Raw genomic sequence first — 19,865 nt, 5'->3', positions numbered from 1 at the left:
GAGTATTCACCCATCCGGCGCGTTCTTTTACTTTATATATATATATATATATATTTTTTTTTTTTTTATTTTGCTGACATGACTGGCAAATAAAAATTTGAAAAGTGTTCCTTTCCTTTTGTTACTAAGAAAATTTGTTCTTTCAAAATGTAGCAATAATCAATCACGGTGCTGTTTTGCAAGAAAAGGTGTGCATCTCATTTTTCGCCAAGGCTGTTGTCACTTTAATTATCTAACTGTGCTGCTTAACAAACTGTACTGCTTAACATTTTGCTGTTGGGGTCAAAAAAATTATGAAACTACTTCATTGACTTGTGCAGTTTTTCTTGCATTCTACCGAGGGCATTCATATTCAAAGGAGGAAAGTTCTCAATCATGGAAAATATGGAGTTGGTGGGTTGTAAAGGAATCCCCATGTTGTCGAGCTTTTGGAGAGAAATGGGCTATGTATAAATTGGAAAAAGAATGGATAAAAGTGAGACTTTGTGATAGTGAGAGAAAAAGACTTGGAGCTATCAAACAGAGATGACGGTGACGGGGCATTAAGGGAGTGAAGAGTAATTAAAGTTTTTAAGTTAGAGTTTACATCATATTGATTATGGCAAAATGTAGCATATGGAATAAAATATACCCACAAAACTATTTCCATTATTTTCTATCTGACCAATTTGATTATGAACTAAAAATGAAAAATAGAAACCAGCTGACACCTTTCAGTAGTTGATATTTTAACTATCGGTACGAGTATATACCCTGAGGTAGAGGAATTAGAGAAACTAGAAATCAAAGTTTCAGTTTTCCCCCACAGGCATATAAATATCCATCCATTTTAAAGAATGCTTTTCAGTTGCATAAAAATAACACTGTTACGACTCGCGTGGGAGATCGGTGGCTAGCAGTCCACAGCCCGGCCAGTGGAAGCTGGGTTCGAGTTCTGGGGGTGGGGGAAGGGGATGCCAGGGGGCATAGCAAAAAAATAAAATAAAATAAAATAACACTGTTACAAACAGCTAAGCTCCAGTAGAGTCCACTGACAATGTCATTATCATGTCAATGATGTAATTTTTCTGTCAAACTCTTTTAAGTCATGTTTGTTTCACTGGGTTCTTCAATCTGGAAATCAAGTGGCTCATTTTTTGGCTTCGTGGGCAAGAAAATCTTGTTATTTTGGGGAGATTTCAAATGTCTTACTTCCTCCTCTCTTTCGGAATATTGTGAGGGAGGATGAATCTGGACATTATTCTTCGTATGATTTTGTTGTGTTTTTTAGTGTGCTTAATGAAGTACCCCCCAAAAAAAAAAAAAAGCAAAGGACAAAAGAATTTAAGTTCACAGGGGCAGAAGGATTGGTAGCTCAAATAATTTTGTATATAACAAGAGAGTATCCATGGTGTTAAATTATGAAAGCCGCAAGAAATATAAATTATAGTATGCATCAAGACTTTCTCAAACATATTTAGAGCACAAAGATGAAATTTCCATGGATGAGAGAATTTTGAGGAAGACTTCATATTGGGATGGAAAGAGGGAACAAAAACACCAAAAAATTTATAAAAAAGAAGAAGAAGAAGACGAAGAAGATTCCTTGGACATTTGATGTATGTAGTTTTGTAGCCCTGCAAATAGATCAACAGCAACTGCATAAGTGAAAAAGAAAAGAAGCATGAAGCCTTGTGGAAACTGCACGAATAATACAATGTCTACATCTTTCCCCATAGCCTTGTGGCTGATATTCGGGAAAACAAGGACTTGAGGAGTACTTACTATGATATAATATGGTCTACATCAGAGAATTAAGTTGACCAAAAATTATTTCTCCCGCATCCATTCTACGAAATTGTCCAGGATCAGAGGCCAAGCGAGTTGAGGATCATAATTACTAAGACCTGGAAAACTTATCTGCCCAAACATTGATTGGTAAAGTTCAGAGCTAGATCAGGTAATTTAAAACATGGAATACCACTAATTGCACCACAAAGCTCTATATACTTTCTTCTCTGATAGCAGCACAATTTATTCATAAATTATACTGTGACGAACATGTTAAGCTGCATTCGGCGAGGTTTGCTAGTACTAGATAGGAAGATTAGCTTAACATTAGCTTAGAAAAAAAAAAACATAGGCAACAAACTTGAAAGCCATACCTCATTGCAAAACCGGTAAAATCCCATCCACTGATCCATGTTTATGACCTTGTAATCATTCTGAGTCTGCATTCCAAAAACAAGTATATAAGATCCTATGTAAAATTAGTTAGTTCCCTCTTTCCATTTGATGTAATTATGTGGGTCAGGACGGAACCTACGGCATCGTTCACACTTTCCAGTACAAAGTAAGAAGTATACCCGTTTAACTTTTTTCCAAAATTTCACTTGCCAAACTAATTTCCACCTTCCATTAAAATTTCACTGGAGTTCACGTGTAGGTTATACAATGCCAACCCCTAAGCAGAATGACAGACCAGAAAGGAGATGGAACGATGATAAATGCTATTTCTAAGAAAATAATACAAATGCAGCCTCTCACCTTCAAGTACTCAACAAAAAAGTCAACCTGTGACCGGAAATTGGATCCTAGAACAATATTTAATAATTGACAGATGCTTTCTATATCTATGCTCTTCTGTTTCTCCTCTGAAAAAATAAATTACATAAAGTTAAAAGTAGCACATGTATAAACTTTTAAAGCAAAGAAAAAAGGTATGTTCAAGATCAAACTACTAGCCAAAACAACATTATACCTGTTAAGCAATATCGGAATCCAAAGGCATAGAAATCCACAAAGTTCGATGGCCTCCTGACCTTTTCACAACATATATAAGAAGAAAAAGTCAGCTTTAATAACCTTTTCCATCATATGCATCAATTGACATAAAGCTAAAAAACGAAGCCAAATCCAAGTGCTGTACCTCTTTCTCTAGCTCTGGAAGTGCCTTCTTTAATTTATTTACCGTGTCAGCCCTTAATGCTTTAAGGCCTCTCCGCCACTCTTCCTAAAAAATATAAAGTTGATAGAGCCATTTCAATAAATAAAATAAACAAGTGCCAGAGAGTAAATCATGTAGTATACCCAGAAACCTACAAATCAATACGAAAATGGAAAAAACCCTTACCAGGGTAAAGTATCCCTGTTTTTCAGCTTTCATTTTCCTGGCATATGCAGTTTCATTAGCTCAACATATAAACTTAATAGCTAAAAGTTAAGGACGTAAGGTATGAAAAAACACCAACTGTAACTTACCATGCCAGCATCAAGATCCTCACATCAGTATGATCCACTTCCAAGTCTGAACAAAGAGCTTCAATTCCTTCTGGACTGCTCAAAAATAAAATTACGACGTAATGTTATTGATATGTTCCACCATGCATTAAGCTAGTATCACAAAAACATAAATAAGTAGAGTTAGAAGCACAAAATATTAGAAAGATTATTTCTTTTTCTTTTACCCATTTGGTATCCTTTATAAAATAGGAAAATTTATTCTCCAAAATCTGATATATGAAATGTGTATATCTTTGACACACCATGCAGGATAGTATTTAAAACCACTATGTCGGAGAAACTAAAAAGCATATAGCACTTCTCAACTACATGTCACCACAAGTACTCATAGTACAAAGATTTTAAAAAGCCTCTAAATTGTTATCTTGAAGCCACGATTAAATATGCAACAAGAAGATAAGCTTCATTAACATGTTATCATCAGTCAAAGGAATTAATGACTCGGCGTAATCTATTTAGGAAAATTTAATGAATCGATATCACGACCTTTCCTACCTGTTCAATTTCAATGGGACAACAACACATCACTAAGACTAAATGCATTCAGATTTATGTAGTCATTGTACTGAATTTGCACCCAAAAAAAACCAAAAAAAAAAAAAAAAAAAAAGAAAAGAAATAGTAGCCAAATATTATTTATGTAGTCATAGCTGAAATTTAAGAGATTTTATAGTTTCGTTCAAAATAAACCAATTTGATTTGACTGGAGAATGAATAAAACGGGAGCTATTACACATGCATACAATAATTTAGACAATCCAATAAGCAATGACTAAAATCCATGAAATTTAATATACTTACTCGATCATACCAGAAGACCCATTTGCATATGAATAAAACAAGTTATCAATCCTTTCCAACTCTTTCGTATTTGCTTTACTGGAGGCTGTCAAATAGGATTGGAAGAGTTAAAACCATTGAATAAAAGAAATACTAATTGAATTACAGCTTAGAAAATAAATTCCACGCCCATAATTGATGAATATGCCTGAACTTTCCACAAAATAAGAAAACCGAACAACTCCAAGCCAGAATTATGTTTCTGGCATATAATGCAAGGTAATAAATTACTGATTAATTTGTAATTAATTTCAAACATATTGACAGAATCCCGAATACCGATCAAAATTTCATCTATTATTTATTCTTTTTAAAAAATTTGTTTTTGCATAAAGAAACAATCAATTGCATGCCTCGGAAATTGATTTGCCACTTCAATTATTCATCTTTTTTGGAGATTGGCCACCTCAGGATAATCAATTCAACCCAATTTCCAAATTTTAAAAAAGATTTCAAGGAAAAAGATTTGTATATAAACTAAAGACAATCAGAGAAATTTAAGCAATGCAAAGTCTAAACTCCAAAATTAAAACCCGATCTATTTTTATTAATGCCTCATTAATTTTTTTTCCAAGATCATTAAGTAAAAGTATAATAGAAACACATAAGCAGTACAAAATTAAAAAAAAAGGAAAAGAAAAAAGATTTCAGGAGAATTAAGCGAAATTGAAAAAGAAGAAGATCCGCATATAGACCGGAACGAAAAAGATCGGCCGCCGAAGAATTAACAGTGGAATTAGGTTGACCCGTTTTTCTGGAGGCAGACCGCTTCATCTTCTTCAGGGCACGAGCGACCGAGCTCTCGTAGAACGAGAGCTGTAACCAAAATTTCCTAGAGAGAGAATCTCAGGTTTCAGAAAGAGAATAGAGAGAGAGAGAGAGAGAGAGATGGGGAAGGAAAGCGATGACGTGGTGAGCGTATATGTACTGTTGGGTATGGTATATGGGGCTGTGGCCTGGGCGGCGTAGTTAAAAGAAAACTAGGAAAGTTAAAAAATGGTTTGTATTCTACTAGTTCTACCACTTTATATGGTTTGGTTTTCACTTATTGTTTCCATATTTAAAATAAATAAATAAATATATGGTTTTTTTTTTATTACGAAAAAAATAATAATAATAATAATTACTGAAAAAATAAAGAGTAAAAAGTAATTAATAAAATAATATTTTGAGAGAGTTGGCACTTAGCTAGTTAGATCTTAAACGAGTTTTGTGTTGAATTTGCCTTTATTCTTTGAAATTTTAATTAGATTGTTTTTATCCAAAAGTTAATTACATTTAAAATGTTTAATTTGTAAATATTAAAATAAGAACGATTATAATTATTGTTCAAATTATGAAAGATTATAATTATTGTTCAAATTATGAAACAATAACCATCCACAAGGATATATTAAAACCCAAAAAACAAAAGTACATTTAAAAAAAAAATTATTATTATTATTATTTTTAATCTTTCAACATAGAAGAAGCGCTCTCTTCATGCTAATATCGTTTGGCATTGTATATGAAAAATATGATTTTTCATTTGTCATTCTCATAATATTCTGCTTAATTAATCTATAACAAAACGGATTGTCCCCATTATTCTCAAACACAACCAAAATCCATGAGCTGAGCATCACCAAGAATGAAACAAATTTTCCATCATCATTGCAAAGATGATCAAGTTTTTACACCATGCAATTAACAAGGAGATTCGAATCCCGTACAAAAGAAAGATGGAACAAAATATTTTTAGGTAGCCACTTCTGACAGAAAGCATGTAAAAAGAGACACTGCATCTTGCAAATGACTTGACCGGACGTCTTCAGGAATTGGAGCACTGAAAACAGTGTCAAAGCAGCTTAATTGAACATCGCGCGTGGAGCCCTCTCCACTCTCGGATAATAGCATACTGCATATTTCTTCAGCCATCTTTGAATATGCTACTCTGCAAATAACAATGACAAACACCATGAAAAAACGTACGCTTAAATACACCAAAGGTTGTTCTCAACATCACAGTCGAGAATTGGAAGAATATCTACCTGGCATCAACATGTAATCTACCACCCCAAACTGCCAAAGATTCGTTTAACTGACCAAGAAAGTTTCTACAAACAGTACTTTTGCTCTCAAGAGAATCCTGCAAAAGGCGTAACATATTCCTTAAACTTGTTCGAATGAGAAACAAAACAGATATTCATAATGCATTTCGAGCTTATTTCCTAAATTTAAGGGATAACTATACCCTCTTAATATTTTGCCAAACACCATAAAGCAAGTAAATAATATCACCGCAGTTGGCCAAGCCTATATTGAATGTTAATGCACAAAGCAAAAAGTTTAATCCAACAAACAAGCTTTATACATACATATATATTCTTTTCATTCGGCCAGCACTAAATTTAGTTCAATAACCTGCTCAAGCTTCAACAACTTACAACAAACAGCAGCCTCATAAAATAAGTATCCAATATATCAGGCATTTACTACTCCACATGTTATCTATAATTCAGCTTAACAACTTGCTCAAGCAGTTTAGACCAAACAATAACCTCACAATTGAAGCAAGATATGCATCTAATTCGCATGGAATTTACTACTCTGTTGTTGATCTCTGAATCAAATTATCAAAAAGTTATAATCCTAAATGTTGATACCGATCAAGAAATCAGGATGTCTTATACGCCCGTATTTAGCAGCTTAGCCTCGATATATCAGATAAGTTCACTTACCAATTCACTCATGGAATTGTTATCTTCCAGCCATGAATTTCTCAATAAATAGAATGAAATGTAAATTCCAGCTCCCAAATCCCATTTGTCAATTTCTGACTTGTGGTCCTCCATCGAAGTAGCAAGCCTCCATATCTCTGAATGCTTGGCTGTATGCAAAAAGAAAAAGAAAATCGTACAGAATGGCTCTAAAGGATGCTGAATGCACTCAAGTAAGTGATATGCTGAATGTATTTAAATTTTTGAGGACATGCTTAAGGCCACATTAGGCATTATTTGACAAAATACATAAGTTTTTACCGCCTAATATATATACGCAAGTATTTACTTATGGCAACAAAATAAATATATGAGGTGAAACCTAGTAGAGCACCTTAGTTAATTGCAGAGTTTGTACGATTTTACCTGACAAGAATAGTTTATGTGCAACTGAAGTTACAAAAATAGTATGAGCTTTTTGCCAATTGGCACATTCAAGATAGTGTTCTAGAGCCTTTGAGTGATCTCTGTAGTAGCTGTAATAAACTGCCTGCAATACAGAGCATAAATCAAATCAATACAAAGCATAAATAAAATCAATCTGTCAGCTATTCATTTCAACATCAACCCATTTCAAGTGGAATGGCCACAATTTTAAGCATGTAGAAGAACTGAATATTAATTTTTTCAATTTACATGTATTCTGATCTATAATACCGTTAGATAAGGTTTGAAAAGTAAAGATAACAGTTGCCTTCTAAACAACCTAGTCATAAAATGAACCATGATAAAGAAAAAATAAGTGTTTGATACCATTGCTTCGTGCAACCATGGCATGGGAACACCCAAGTTCTCAATAAATTGGCGTTGATGTTCTTGAGAACTCCAAGATTCACAGTATTGGAACAAGATCTCCCTAATAAGGTTAGCCTGCAGATATGGAAAATCTTCACGATATGGCATGTGGAGGACCACATAAATGGCCCAATGACATTTCCCCAAACACAAGAGTTGAGAAACAAGTCCTATGTCAAGAACATGAAGATCATCTGAACTGATAGTACCAACAGCTTCCAACACTGCTCTTTGATGCCAAATCATGTGATAATCAAGTGGATCATGCGTCGAAGAGAAGGCACTAAACATATTCTTCAAAAAGCCAGACTCATTTGCTTCACTTGCATGAAGAAGCATCAGATAATATGATATGTCAAAGCGCTCCTTTGTTCTCCAAATCACATCCTCTTCTACCAGTCCTTCATCAAAATAAACTGGCACAGGACATGGAGCCCTTCCATCGTCAAGAAGATGTTGATAAGTGCAGAAAACAGCAGGCAATGAAGCATCAGGTGGTAGTTTATACCACATTAATAACCCTAAGAATCTCTTCCAGTCAACTTCAAGATCATGCAAAGCATCATGAATATTGCCAGCAAGCAACTCATAAAGCCTTATCCTCTCCTTCTCAATGAAACGAAAATCCAACCCATTGATTTTCCAAAGATCAAGCTGCCATGCAACATCAGAACGATTGACAGTGGATCCACCTGCCTGACTTAGTAAACAAGCTAGTCTCACATCTCCTTTAGAAACAGCCAGTTCCACTGCTGCATCCAGCTGCCGCCCCGTAAGGAGTACAAATATTTGTTCTAGATAATTGGAATCATTCAAGGAGCTTATGTCATGTTGTACACGAGGGCTAACACTCTCCTGCAACCAATAGCTGAATTCTGCCCTTCGAATAAGTGGAAGAGCTTCCTGGTCAGCTTCAGGAGAAACTTCCTTCACATCCTGCATCATGTCTTCTTCATTGTCTTCACCCATAGATTTTAACGGTTGGCTGTGTTCCCTTTCAGAAAACAGGACTCTTATCAACTCCCAGACCATTATTTGGTGCATCATCGCTGATCGAGCAGAGGAAGACAACCCAGGTACCTCCAGCTGCTTCTGAATAATATCAGCATAGCTCCTACAAATCTCTGAAAGCATGAAACGATGAGAGACAACTTTTTGAAGCTTCAGTTTAAAGCCCCCAAATGCAACTTCCTTTACTTCATGATTTATCCCTTTATGGAGGTTTAGTAGAGAATCAAAAGCCAAGTCCTGAAGTTCCTCTTTCACTTTGTTATTTTCATCTCTAACCACTTTGTCAATAGCAACCTTCTCTAATTTAATTACGGATGATAACACCTTCGGAGAATCATTACCACCTACCAGTGAACCAGCATGAACAAGGGTTCCATTGGGGCCCCACCCTACACCAAATGACCTACCCATGAACAAACCAGCATCAACAATGTTACGAGAATGGTATCCAGATACTGGTATTTCACGCTTGAGGTCCAGATTAAAACCTTCTGCTTTTAATGTCTTCAAAGAGGTGCTCTTATTTTCTTGGGCCATCAGAATGGTTCCAGGAGAATTTGAGTCAAAACTCCCATGGTTATACTCAAGCAATGCTAATGGAGTTTTGCGGACAACTGTTGGACTAGATCTACGGCTAATCCTAGTTGAATTCTGCAAATGAGGTTTAACATATTCTTTAGAGGAGGATGATTTCTGATGAGATATTATTTCATTGAAATCATCTTCCTCTTCTTCCTCATCAGGAAACATCAACATTCTCATTTCATTCATCTTTATTGGGTCTAGCCCAAGATGAGCAGGTAGAGAATGAGAAAGCAAGTTTCCAGAGTGTTCCAACGGAGTTTCTTCATCAATATCAGACACTTCACCACCATTCCTCTCCACAGGATCTTGAACAGCTGTTGCATCGTCCATTACAATATCATCTTCATCATCTTCGCTCAATCCAAACCTGCTGAAATGGTGAACCAAGAATTTCCATTCACCATTTGCTGGGTCAAATGATATGAACTGAGCTCCCTGTCTCTCTGTGCTTTGCCTTAATTTCTTTACAATACTTTCTTCCTGCACCCCATCAATATCTGTTGTATTTTGCAGCAGCAAAGTTACTTCAGCAGTCTTGTTAAGGCCCCAACCAACTGCAGGCTTTACACTTTCGTCTTCATATACAACTATCTCGTGCCTGTGAAACTTCACAATATTGTCTAAATCCAGCCATCTAACATCGGTTTCTCCCATATATTTAACAGATCCATAACCAACTCTTCCAATTGTGAAATCGGGAACATGGCTAGAATAACCAGGATTCATCAATTCCCTCATCACCAGCTCATTCAAGCATGGTTTCATATAATACTCAGGCGAAAGCAAGGAAGGCAAATAAGATTCAATCTCTCTCAAAACCTTGAGAGATGAAGGATCATTCACTGAAGAGATTCTTCTTTTCTTCAACTGAGGTGTAACTCGTGACTCAAGAATTTCAGCCACAAATTCTAATGTTTCCATTCCACGTGAATTTATGAAACGTTGCTTGCCTAACTGTTAAGTTCACCAAAAGTAAAATAATGGTTTACGAAAATTGCAACATAGATTTTCAGTGGGCCAAGCTACATATTATCATTTCCAGCTGCCCAAACTTGCACCAATCAGATCGCCCTGAAAAAGGTTTTTCACAGATGGCTGCTTAGGAACAAATTAAAACAAATTCATGAGATACAGGGCGAGAATCATGAATCAATATAAAACTCCATTCAACAACACTATGGGAATGCCCTTTGATATTTGATGTAGTAAACTCCAATTCTCTAAGCAAAATTTAAAACACACGTTTAATAAAAAAAGGCAAGCAGTAAACCCTAGAAATAAACGAAGAAGAAACGCGACTTCGGAAGCATAGTTAAATTAGAAAATTTCACATCTCATACAGATTGAAAGCCCAAATTGAATAATATTCTGATTTCGATTCTTGCGTGCTGCATTTTTCTCGGCCACCAAACGGAAGCATTACAAACCAAAAAGAATATATCAAAATAATAACAGTAAGAAGTACCTCTCCAGATGCTTGAAAAAAACAACATATGAAAAAAAAAAAAAAAAAAAAAAAACTTAAAAAATCTTCACAGCGACAAAGTGAGACAATGGGAAACTGAGAATATGAGGAAGAGATTGACGAATTACCGGAGAACGGAAGCAGAGCGGAAGCAAAGCCACAGAGCATAAGAAGTGCGAAGACCGAGCCACTGAGGAGGAGGAGGAGGAGGAGGATTGGGGTGGGTTCAGGGTTTATCGGGAAGGGGATGAATGCACCGGCACTCCCGGTTGTAAGGTTTCATTACTTAATTGGAAGGAATAGGAAATTTTTTTTTTATTAAAAAAAAAAAAAAGATGAATAATTCTCCACTGAGACCAAAGAGGCGCGCGCCAAAGCTCCTACTGATTTTATTTGCCTTTCTGTTAAAAAAAAAAAAATTATGCAAATATCTAATTTCATTTAAGGATTTTATTTACTTTCTCATTTTGTTTTTTTTTTTTTGACATCATAAATAAATTATGTCAATTTAATAATTTCATTTCTTGTCATCACGGTTAAATAAATTTGTATGAGGTCGATATTTGAGATTTAATTTTCATTTTTCATTTTAATAAAAAAAAAATTTGTTTTGATGAACTCGCAATAAAGAGATTGATAAAATACTTTGTTTGTTTGGACAATATGAGGGGATGTAGCTCAAACGGTAGAGCGCTCGCTTTGCATGCGAGAGGTACGGGGTTCGATACCCCGCATCTCCATCGTTTTTGCAATTCATTATTCAGAGTACAAAACCAGCAGGGTTCTTTCCACCGAAGACACTTTGCTTGCTTTACAATCGTAAGTCCAACCATCAGAAAAAGGAAGAATAAACGAATGTTTCATACATGAAATTCCTCGTTGTACATGGTTAATTGTCAGCCACAGCAGGCCATTCTCAAACATCCCATCATTTTCGATGCATCAGTGAAGTCCCGTTTTACATATCAAAACTTTTTAGCAACGTAAAAGAACAATGACATTTTATAAATGATTGCTGCATCCAGCAACAAGTAGATGATTTTCTGGAGAGATGGTAGGTGGGACATATTTAACAAACTGAGTTTGTAACCCACGTTCCGTCATCCACATCAACCTGCCCCTGTCGATAATTTGCTTGCACATGAAACCAAGCACTGCCCTTTCAGCTGCCTTCATATTTCTCACTATGCCTTCAACTTCACAATCATCACCACACTCCTTTCCACTGTAAAAGGGAAATGGTATCAGGTGGCAGTACTGGTAAGGATTTCCAAAGTTCATATTTTCAATATGGAATTTGTTTGAAAGATAAGACATTCATATAAACAAAAGTTCGACATGGTTACATGGACTGTAGATGAAAGTTGCGATCGGAAAGATCTGAACCATGGTCAGCATCTACTGCCCAACTGGTAAACCATGTAACTGCATGGAATTCTTCCTTTGTGATCCCCAAATCTAATAAATATTTTTTATCTGTGGCACAGCAAATGTCATATTGTCAGTGAGAGCATGACCAAAAGACATCTGGAAAGTTACTTCAACTATTAAGCTACAAATATAAGGCAAGATAGATTTGTTACTTATGTAGTTTTTCCATTGGCAAAGATGATGGCAACACGTCGCTATAGCCAGACCTTTCAGATTTGGGTTAACACTATGCTGTGCAACACTATTTTGATTATCATGTTCCATAAGGCAACATCTCAGAGTCAAATCTGCAGCAATAAACAATATTCAAGAAAGTTACTTGGTGTTCCCTACAGATACTATATACTTACATCAATTCTGATGGTTACTATGTTGATAAGCTCGTTACTACCTGTTGCAGGCCCACAAAGGTGTTTACCAATAGCAAGATAAGGAACTCCCCGCAAAGACTCAACGGCATTTAAGTTTAAATCCTCAACTGCAATTAATAAAATTTGTGATGTAACAAAGTGTTGAAAAGCATTTGATAAGCTTATTTAGCCATCTTGTATGTAACAAACAAATGGAATGCTATGGTAAGAGGAGCAAGACATAAATGCGGTACTCCATATAGGCAAACAAATAATGTACATCCATATAGGCAAACAAATAATGTATTTGAGACATAAAACAGGATCTTCACACCAAGCGGTAGGCAGTGGATGCAAATATGTGATGAAAACTAGAGCATGAAGCTTTTGCAAGAAAATAGGTCCAAGGATGAAAAATATACCATGTCTTTTCAAATTAGAACATGGTTAAACATAAAAGCAATAAGAAGCAGCTGAAGTCAAATAAGACAAGCTTCATGTATTAGAGCAAGGAGCATTACTGTACTACATAATTATAGGTAGAAGCATGGATTGTTAAGTTGACACAGAAGGTGGGAGAGGAAATGAAACTACAAGACTTCTTTTCCAAATATCGGAAATCGGAAAACCTTACTGTCAATTCTCAAACGCTCTAACATCAATCTTTCTTTCTGTCGCAAGGATCGATCAGCCTAGAAGTAGCATTTGGCATGAAAAAAACAATAAAAATAAAAGTAGAAAGTCAATCAAGGTCCAAACGGCAAGTGAAGACTCAATTTTCATCTTAAGAAAGTAAAAGCAATTGTGCAAAGTAATGCCTTTGGCCGTCAAGTCTACTAACCTTCAGCTTGTATGATTTCCTCTCGACCAAAAACACCCTTTCGATCCCATAACAATCAGCCAGCATTTGAGTCAAGTACCCTCTACCTGCTCCAAATTCAACAACTGCAGGGACAACTTTGTCATCATCCCCAAATGACACCGAATTCCTCAATACACCGAATTCTTCCAAGTTCCCAAGAATTGACGCCTGTTGCATAACATGTTTCTCTTGAAATGGCAATTTGCTGCAAAACAACAGCTCAGTTTTAACATGATCAAACAGTTTCCTATGAAATTATAAACATACAGAGAAAAAATAAAAATAAAAATCCCAAAGTTTATGTACCTGTCAACTTCTCTTTTAATCCATATTCCACAAGCTTCAGGAATCTTATAAGATTCCCGAATATCCTTACATATTAATGCATGAACAGACTCAATCTTTCTAATTAATTCGTAGAACTCAGGAACTGTCATACTATAAACAGCATTCCTCTTGAACTCCGAAGCAACGCAATCTTTTGACAGTTTGGTCGATTCCTCCTCATCTGGGTGGTCTTCTTCTACGCCAGCATTGATACCCTTTTGATAAAAGGGTTGACGAGTCAAGGTCTGAACTTGCTTCATAAATGGGCATCTCTTTGTATGCCCTTCAAGATTCTCTTTGAGTACAGAGCTGTTGAATCAACCAGTTAAACAAAAAAAAATGGGAGTAAAGAAAAGGCAAAGATTGAAATCAAATAAAGAAGAAGAAATTTACTGAGAAGGGTCAATTGGGCATGGAATCCACTGGCCGTCAGACCTCGGTAAGTGATTGCCGCAGAAACTATCAGAATTTTTGGTCAGAGATTAGATTAGATTATAACCCAGAGACTGAACGAAACCAAAACAAAGAGATAGAGAGAGAAAGATGGTGAAAGCTTACGAGGAATCTCCGAGGCGGGCGTTGGCACAGAATCTCTTCTTTTTCGGAAGCCAAAACTTACAGCGACTTTCCATTTCAGCTCTGTTTCCTTCGAACGCCTTCCGTTTGGCCGCCAAGCCAAACACTCTGATATCATATATCAAGGCTATGGACTTTTTTTCTATTCTTAATTTTTAATTGATTTCCTGAAATTCTAATTTCGTAAATAAAGCCTGTTTCCGAGGGCCAATAATATAGCGTCGTCCCAACGCTACGCTGTTTGAAGCCTCCTCCTTCCCTCCCTCACGCTATAAGTAGTAGCTCCTCTGTTTTTCCCTCTCAAGTCAATAACGTCAATTTTTTTTTTTTTCTTCTCAAAGAATTCTCTGTTTTTCTCTCTGTCAAGAACATAGAATGGCTGCAAATTCGAACCCCAACAAATCCTTCGAGGTATTTATTTTGTGGTTTGAATTGTTTTTCCTTTTCTTTTTTTTCTTGTTCATCATTATTTTTCTAGTTTATCTTTAGCATTATCAATTCCACTTTATTTCTATAATTCCTGAGTTTAATTCGCGCTTTTGTTCTTTCTTTCTTTTCCTCCGTAGTAGTAAATTTAAAGCTAAATTGCTTTATTATTTTGGTTTATGTGCTTCTTTCTACCTTTTGCCTTGCGGCAAAAGAAAGAAAGTTTATTTTCTTTTATAATAAGTTGTATGTAACACAAGCATTTTATGAGTACTTATTTGTTTGTGTAATGTATTTGCATTATGCAAATTCTTGTATTTGTACCTCTTTTTCGTCTTGCTTTTCTAGTTTTCATGAATAAGTATCAGTATTCTCAAATTGTGAAGTGATTGATTGTTTGCTTACAAATTCTTTTGAATGCCTTAATAAGTAAATGTCATCCATAGAGTTGTCTTCTGTCTTTAGAAAATTGCAGTTTATCATGCTTTCCCATGTTTTTCCTATTCATTTTTTTACTTAATCTATGCAATTCTTTAACATTTTATAGTCAAATCTTTATTTATTTATTTATTTATTTATTTTTATTTTTATTTTTTGTTTTTGGGTTAAAAATTTGATTGCATCTTGGATTGAATATTGGCAATTGCAATTATCCTTTTTTTTTTTTTTTTTTTGGGAGCCCGATGGGCTCCATAGATTTACTTTGTTGTCAAGTTTTCATTTACTTTGCCATATAATATGGTTTTCAAGGTTGTTATTATGTCATTTCAGGTGGCTCAACCTCCTAATGATTCTGTTTCAAGCCTTGCTTTTAGTCCCAAGGCCAATTACTTGGTTGCTACCTCATGGGACAATCAAGTAAGGTGCTGGGAGATAATGCTGAATGGCAGATTTTTACAAAGCACGCCCAAGGTATCAATATCTCATGATCAACCAGTTTTGTGCTCGGCTTGGAAGGACGATGGAACAACTGTATTTTCGGGAGGCTGTGACAAGACAGCCAAAATGTGGCCTTTGTTGTCTGGCACTCAACCAACCACTGTGGCTGTGCATGATGCGCCCATCAAAGAGATTTCTTGGATTCCAGATATGAACCTCTTAGTCACAGGAAGCCTTGACAAGACCATGAAGTAAGCCTTGGTTTCTTTTATTTTCTGAGGTTCTAAACTTGATGTTTAGATGTAAATTTTTTTAAACTGCCTTGTGTAACTCCATACTTGTGCGCTCTCATCATTTATAACATCCAGGTCTGCCCATCTTATGATCTTATACTACTGACTATTAGTATTCCTCTGGTCTTTAATAATTGTTTACTTTCTTGCCATCTAATAGGTACTGGGACACTAGGCAGCCAAAGCCAGCACATACTCAGCAACTGCCTGAACGCTGTTATGCACTATCAGTGAGATATCCTATGATGGTTGTGGGCACTGCAGATAGAAATCTGATACTCTTCAATTTGAGGAAACCTCAGGTAATGTCTTCCTACTTATTTGTACTGATCAAAAACTGTTTTTGAAATGATCTTCGAGCATCTTTGAGTTATCAGACAGTGCTGCATAATGTTCATAATGTAACACAGCAGCAGAACTGTCATAAGCAAATTGTAGCGTAGTCTGACAAAACCTGATCGATGAATTTATGTAAGCAGATCTTGATGTGAACACATAACCTAGAATGGACTTATATTGTGAATTGCATCCTCGTGTATCGATTTGTAGCTTATGTGGTTATATTGATTTTCTAATCTAATAAGTTTTTATGTGCTGACAGACTGAGTTCAAGAGAGTCATCTCACCTCTGAAGTATCAGACAAGATGTGTAGCTGCCTTTCCTGATCAGCAAGGATTTTTGGTATTCAATTATATTAGATGATACTTGACATATCACATGTCTCCTAAGTTTTGTCCGGTTTCATTAATTGCTCGTTAGTTTCTCTATTTTAGTGTGATAAATTCACTCTTGCTTAAGACTGCCTGCATGTAACATTCCTAGACATTGCCTTATCTTATAAATAATAAAGCATAATTCCTAACATTTTCCATTTTCTATAGGATAGATATGAGTAGCTCGCTTACTTTAACTCGATATCATTTATTGTTTTTGCTAGATGAATAAATTCTGATAGCTAGAATTTGTTGTTACATTTGTGATCTTACTAGCCATGAAATTGATTAATGATGGAAAATAGGATAGTGGCTTTTGTTCCTACTGTTTTATTTTTACAACACTACTGGCCGTGGCCGGGTCTTTTTTTTTTTTTTTTTTTCCATATTTGATATTTCTATTTTACATTGCTGTGTCCTTCCTGAAAATGATGTTCCATTAACTTCATAATCTATAGTATATATTTGCTAGTGTCATGGCAGAAATTTCTTCGATAATGTCTTTTTGATAAGTTTGGTTGAGGTTTTTTGGTTTGAACTTATAAAAAATGTGTAGTTTTGTCACTTGACTGGAATTTATGAAGTTCATTTGGTTTTCTGTAATTAATTTGTGGAGCTACCTTTGCTATCATGGTGCTTTCCTTGTCAACCTCATTCATATTTTTCCCTAATTTCTCAAAATTACTATTATTAACTGCTTTTGAGATGTATATATATATATGTCTATTCTTTGAATATTAAAGAATCAGTTCGGTTTATATTATCTTATCCTTTTGTTCCTAGGTTGGCTCAATAGAAGGAAGGGTTGCCGTACATCACGTGGATGATTCACAGCAAGATAAAAACTACACATTCAAATGTCACAGACATAACAATCATATATTCTCAGTCAACTCTATAAACTTCCATCCTGTAAGATTTTATTGCGCCAGCACATTTCATTTGTAGTTTTTTGGTATTAGTTTGTTTGCACGCTATTATACTGAATATTTGTTTTATCTCATAACCTCAGTAAAGATCAAATTGATTCTGTTGAATAACATAAACTGGATTACATGAAATCTTGGTTGAATATTTAGATATAAAAGTGGAAAACATTTATTAGAGATTGGTTATGAACTGTTTCTTCCGAAAGATTCATGTGATCAGAGCATATAAAAATATTTCCAGCATAATTGGTGAAGGGTTTGATTTAAACTGTATCTATGTAGCTTAATATCTTATCTAGATCTTTTCTTTTGCAGATACATCCCACTTTTGCAACCGCTGGGTCTGATGGTGTTGTTAATTTCTGGGATAAGGACAGCAAACAAAGACTGAAGGTACATCCAGATCCATTTCTTCTCAGTAGTATTTTTTTATTTTTTATTTTTTAAATAGCTGTGTACTAGTCATACAAGTTTTGTATTTTTCAGGCCATGGAAAGGTGCGATCAACCCATAACCTGCTGTGCATTCAATAATAACGGATCAATGTTTGCCTATTCAGTATGTCCCATTTTCAAGTCTATTCAGCAAATAATGTTTTATTTTCATAGCATCATACTCCTTCGTTTTTGCCCTGAGACTCTCTTTTCGATAGAATAGTTTTCCGACAGGAAAACAAGGTTCTAGAAGACGAATTAGGTTGCTGGAGCTGATCTCCATAGACATCCATTGAGAGCTTGAGAGAGATGGAAGAACCTCTCCATCAATTATCAGTATCTGCGACTAATGAAAATACCATCATACATTGAGACTTGAGAAAGCTGGAAAGTTTTTTTTTCAAAAAAAAATCTGCTTCCGAGACACACTTGTAAATTATTAGCTTGGGAAAGCTCTGACGTTTTTTTTTTTTTTTTTCCCCCTATCTTGTCTTGACTCCATTTTTTTGTTTTGTTTTGTTTGTTTGTTTTTTTTTTTTTTTTTTTTTTTTTTTTCCAATGCTGGAAACTAAAAATTCTCTATTTCAACTCGTCGGTAGGTCTGTTATGACTGGAGTAAAGGTGCAGAAAATCACAAACCAGAGGCTGCGAAGACCCAGATTTTTGTGCACTTGCCATTGGTACAATTCTTAACAGATGCACTCAAAGTGTAGATAACTTGTTATAATCATATCTATTAATCTTTCTTTGGAAATAGAAAAATGAACTGCAAGTCGGAGCATTTTTTTTTTTGACTGAAAAAGCTCTGTGGGATGCAGGATGTGGATGTGAAACCCAAACCAAGAACTGCAAAGGGTGGTAAAAGATGAAACAACTAGTATGTGATCTACAAAAGATATGAAGAAAGGCTGTTGGTGTTGTTTTCTTCACATGGATAGAGTTCTTTTCTCCTAATACTGATTTTGCCAAAATGGTGGAGACTTATCGGTTTCTTTGTTTTCCGGATCAAATCCTAGTGTAGAAGAAAGCATTCTTATTTTCATGTTTTCCCAATTTTTGTCCCCATTAGTTGTCAATATTTTACGTTTAGGTTCTTGGATCCGTGCTTCGTAATGTTTGCTAAGTTTGGTGTTTGACTGCTCTGTGAAAGAAGAGAGGCCATTTTTTAGCAATCAAAATTTAGTTCTTTTAAGTTTTGGAGGTTTGTATAGTTGCTTGAATTGCTTTTATAGAGTAAGTTTGTTTTTTCTTGTATCTCCTTTTTCCTTCCTCTTTTTATTGTATCAACATTTTCTTTCATTTTTAGATTGGCATTAAAGTTGAAATTTGCTATTATTTTTCCTTTCGACTTACAAATGTAGAGGAAATTGAAGAGAATTTTCTGAATTTTTATCATGAACCTTTCTCTTCTTCTCAGATGTTGCAAACCTCGATGCGGTTTTGGTTCAAAACTGAGCCAAAAAGTGAAAAGAGAATTTTGAGCCAAAAAGTCGAAATTAACCAAAAAAAAAAAAAAAAAAAAAAAAGAAAAAGAAAGATGGTGAATACTTGGTCAAGAACAGAATTTTTTTCTTTGCATACAAGGCAATTTGCTAGCTGTCAGTTTGATAAGTGAAATTGAAACCGTGTATAATTGGAAATTAAAAATTAAGTAGAACAGAATATGTATAAAATTATTGCAACAAGATTGACCCACCATTTGGAGAAGGACTAGAATGAAGTAGTTGTGTGATGGAAAATGGATTTTGACAATGACGCATGACTTAAGCAAATGGATGACAGAAATCTTAGAATATGTTTATGCCATTTGGTCCAAACCTTTGATATCCATAATCCAGTTAGCACTTTGTTTGCTACAAGGATTTGCAAATCTTCATTAATTAGCATTTCGTGGTCCAAATATGAAT

General features: G+C 35.2%; 4 protein-coding genes and 1 non-coding gene across 8 annotated transcripts; 2 read left to right on the top strand and 3 right to left on the bottom strand.

Annotated features, from left to right (window-relative positions):
• Positions 1-1,346: 1,346 nt before the first annotated feature.
• LOC107408745 (uncharacterized) lies at positions 1,347-5,086 on the bottom strand. 2 transcript variants are annotated; one of them, XM_016016164.4, is made up of 10 exons: positions 4,818-5,086; positions 4,084-4,168; positions 3,241-3,315; positions 3,113-3,149; positions 2,909-2,992; positions 2,741-2,801; positions 2,527-2,633; positions 2,145-2,210; positions 1,765-1,899; positions 1,347-1,637 (listed from the first exon to the last, which is right to left on the bottom strand). In XM_016016164.4, exons 1-9 carry the CDS (start codon positions 4,894-4,896, stop codon positions 1,810-1,812), a joined length of 684 nt encoding a protein of 227 aa, XP_015871650.2. In that variant the 5' UTR covers positions 4,897-5,086; the 3' UTR covers positions 1,347-1,637; positions 1,765-1,809. The 2 variants fall into 2 exon arrangements, with proteins under 2 accessions (XP_015871650.2, XP_015871643.2); XM_016016157.4 differs by having other exon boundaries at positions 1,347-1,616; positions 4,818-5,083.
• A 667-nt stretch (positions 5,087-5,753) lies between these two features.
• On the bottom strand, positions 5,754-11,111 carry LOC107409041 (nuclear pore complex protein NUP96). Of its 2 annotated transcripts, none has more exons than XM_016016483.4 (6): positions 10,866-11,111; positions 7,635-10,367; positions 7,248-7,371; positions 6,843-6,991; positions 6,153-6,250; positions 5,754-6,055 (listed from the first exon to the last, which is right to left on the bottom strand). In XM_016016483.4, the coding sequence occupies exons 2-6, from the start codon at positions 10,191-10,193 to the stop codon at positions 5,860-5,862; spliced, it is 3,126 nt and encodes a 1,041-aa protein (XP_015871969.3). In that variant the 5' UTR covers positions 10,194-10,367; positions 10,866-11,111; the 3' UTR covers positions 5,754-5,859. The 2 variants fall into 2 exon arrangements, with proteins under 2 accessions (XP_015871969.3, XP_015871961.3); XM_016016475.4 differs by having other exon boundaries at positions 7,635-10,343.
• Positions 11,112-11,404: 293 nt separating this feature from the next.
• TRNAA-UGC (transfer RNA alanine (anticodon UGC)) lies at positions 11,405-11,477 on the top strand. The gene has a single exon. It is a non-coding gene; the product is annotated as a tRNA-Ala (tRNA).
• A 92-nt stretch (positions 11,478-11,569) lies between these two features.
• On the bottom strand, positions 11,570-14,401 carry LOC107408669 (uncharacterized). Its single transcript, XM_016016082.4, has 9 exons — positions 14,266-14,401; positions 14,101-14,166; positions 13,687-14,016; positions 13,360-13,585; positions 13,153-13,210; positions 12,560-12,646; positions 12,321-12,455; positions 12,084-12,213; positions 11,570-11,962 (listed from the first exon to the last, which is right to left on the bottom strand). Exons 1-9 carry the CDS (start codon positions 14,337-14,339, stop codon positions 11,740-11,742), a joined length of 1,329 nt encoding a protein of 442 aa, XP_015871568.3. The 5' UTR covers positions 14,340-14,401; the 3' UTR covers positions 11,570-11,739.
• A 159-nt stretch (positions 14,402-14,560) lies between these two features.
• Positions 14,561-19,290, top strand: LOC107408680 (protein RAE1). 2 transcript variants are annotated; one of them, XR_003053841.3, is made up of 10 exons: positions 14,561-14,694; positions 15,481-15,839; positions 16,042-16,183; positions 16,483-16,563; positions 17,379-17,507; positions 17,840-17,917; positions 18,011-18,082; positions 18,182-18,389; positions 18,558-18,638; positions 18,777-18,816. XR_003053841.3 is itself a non-coding variant. In XM_025068280.3 (9 exons), exons 1-9 carry the CDS (start codon positions 14,659-14,661, stop codon positions 18,825-18,827), a joined length of 1,029 nt encoding a protein of 342 aa, XP_024924048.1. In that variant the 5' UTR covers positions 14,561-14,658; the 3' UTR covers positions 18,828-19,290. The 2 variants fall into 2 exon arrangements, 1 of the variants encoding a protein (XP_024924048.1); XM_025068280.3 differs by lacking the exon at positions 18,182-18,389 and having other exon boundaries at positions 18,777-19,290.
• Positions 19,291-19,865: the final 575 nt, after the last annotated feature.

This window comes from Ziziphus jujuba, chromosome 1, assembly GCF_031755915.1.
Source record: "Ziziphus jujuba cultivar Dongzao chromosome 1, ASM3175591v1".
NCBI classification, from domain to species: Eukaryota; Viridiplantae; Streptophyta; class Magnoliopsida; order Rosales; family Rhamnaceae; genus Ziziphus; species Ziziphus jujuba.
The sequence above is the reverse complement of the archived record's forward strand: the minus strand, read 5'-3'. Positions and strand labels throughout refer to the sequence as shown.

Excerpts from the sequence above, each read along its gene's own strand:
- LOC107408745 (XM_016016164.4), bottom strand. The coding sequence starts at position 4,896 with ATGAAGCGGTCTGCCTCCAGAAAAACGGGTCAACCTAATTCCACTGTT. Across the intron at positions 3,316-4,083 it reads GGGTCTTCTGGTATGATCGA|TCCAGAAGGAATTGAAGCTC; the intron begins GTAAGTATATTA and ends ATTTTTGAGCAG. Across the intron at positions 2,802-2,908 it reads TTCCAGAGCTAGAGAAAGAG|GTCAGGAGGCCATCGAACTT; the intron begins GTACAGCACTTG and ends TGTTGTGAAAAG.
- LOC107409041 (XM_016016483.4), bottom strand. The coding sequence starts at position 10,193 with ATGGAAACATTAGAATTTGTGGCTGAAATTCTTGAGTCACGAGTTACA. Across the intron at positions 6,992-7,247 it reads ACATAAACTATTCTTGTCAG|CCAAGCATTCAGAGATATGG; the intron begins GTAAAATCGTAC and ends TTTTGCATACAG. Across the intron at positions 6,251-6,842 it reads ACAATTCCATGAGTGAATTG|GATTCTCTTGAGAGCAAAAG; the intron begins GTAAGTGAACTT and ends CGCCTTTTGCAG.
- LOC107408669 (XM_016016082.4), bottom strand. The coding sequence starts at position 14,339 with ATGGAAAGTCGCTGTAAGTTTTGGCTTCCGAAAAAGAAGAGATTCTGT. Across the intron at positions 14,017-14,100 it reads TGCCCAATTGACCCTTCTCA|CTCTGTACTCAAAGAGAATC; the intron begins GTAAATTTCTTC and ends TTGATTCAACAG. Across the intron at positions 12,456-12,559 it reads CCTTTGTGGGCCTGCAACAG|ATTTGACTCTGAGATGTTGC; the intron begins GTAGTAACGAGC and ends TTATTGCTGCAG.
- LOC107408680 (XM_025068280.3), top strand. The coding sequence starts at position 14,659 with ATGGCTGCAAATTCGAACCCCAACAAATCCTTCGAG. Across the intron at positions 16,184-16,482 it reads TCAATTTGAGGAAACCTCAG|ACTGAGTTCAAGAGAGTCAT; the intron begins GTAATGTCTTCC and ends ATGTGCTGACAG. Across the intron at positions 18,083-18,557 it reads GATCAATGTTTGCCTATTCA|GTCTGTTATGACTGGAGTAA; the intron begins GTATGTCCCATT and ends ACTCGTCGGTAG.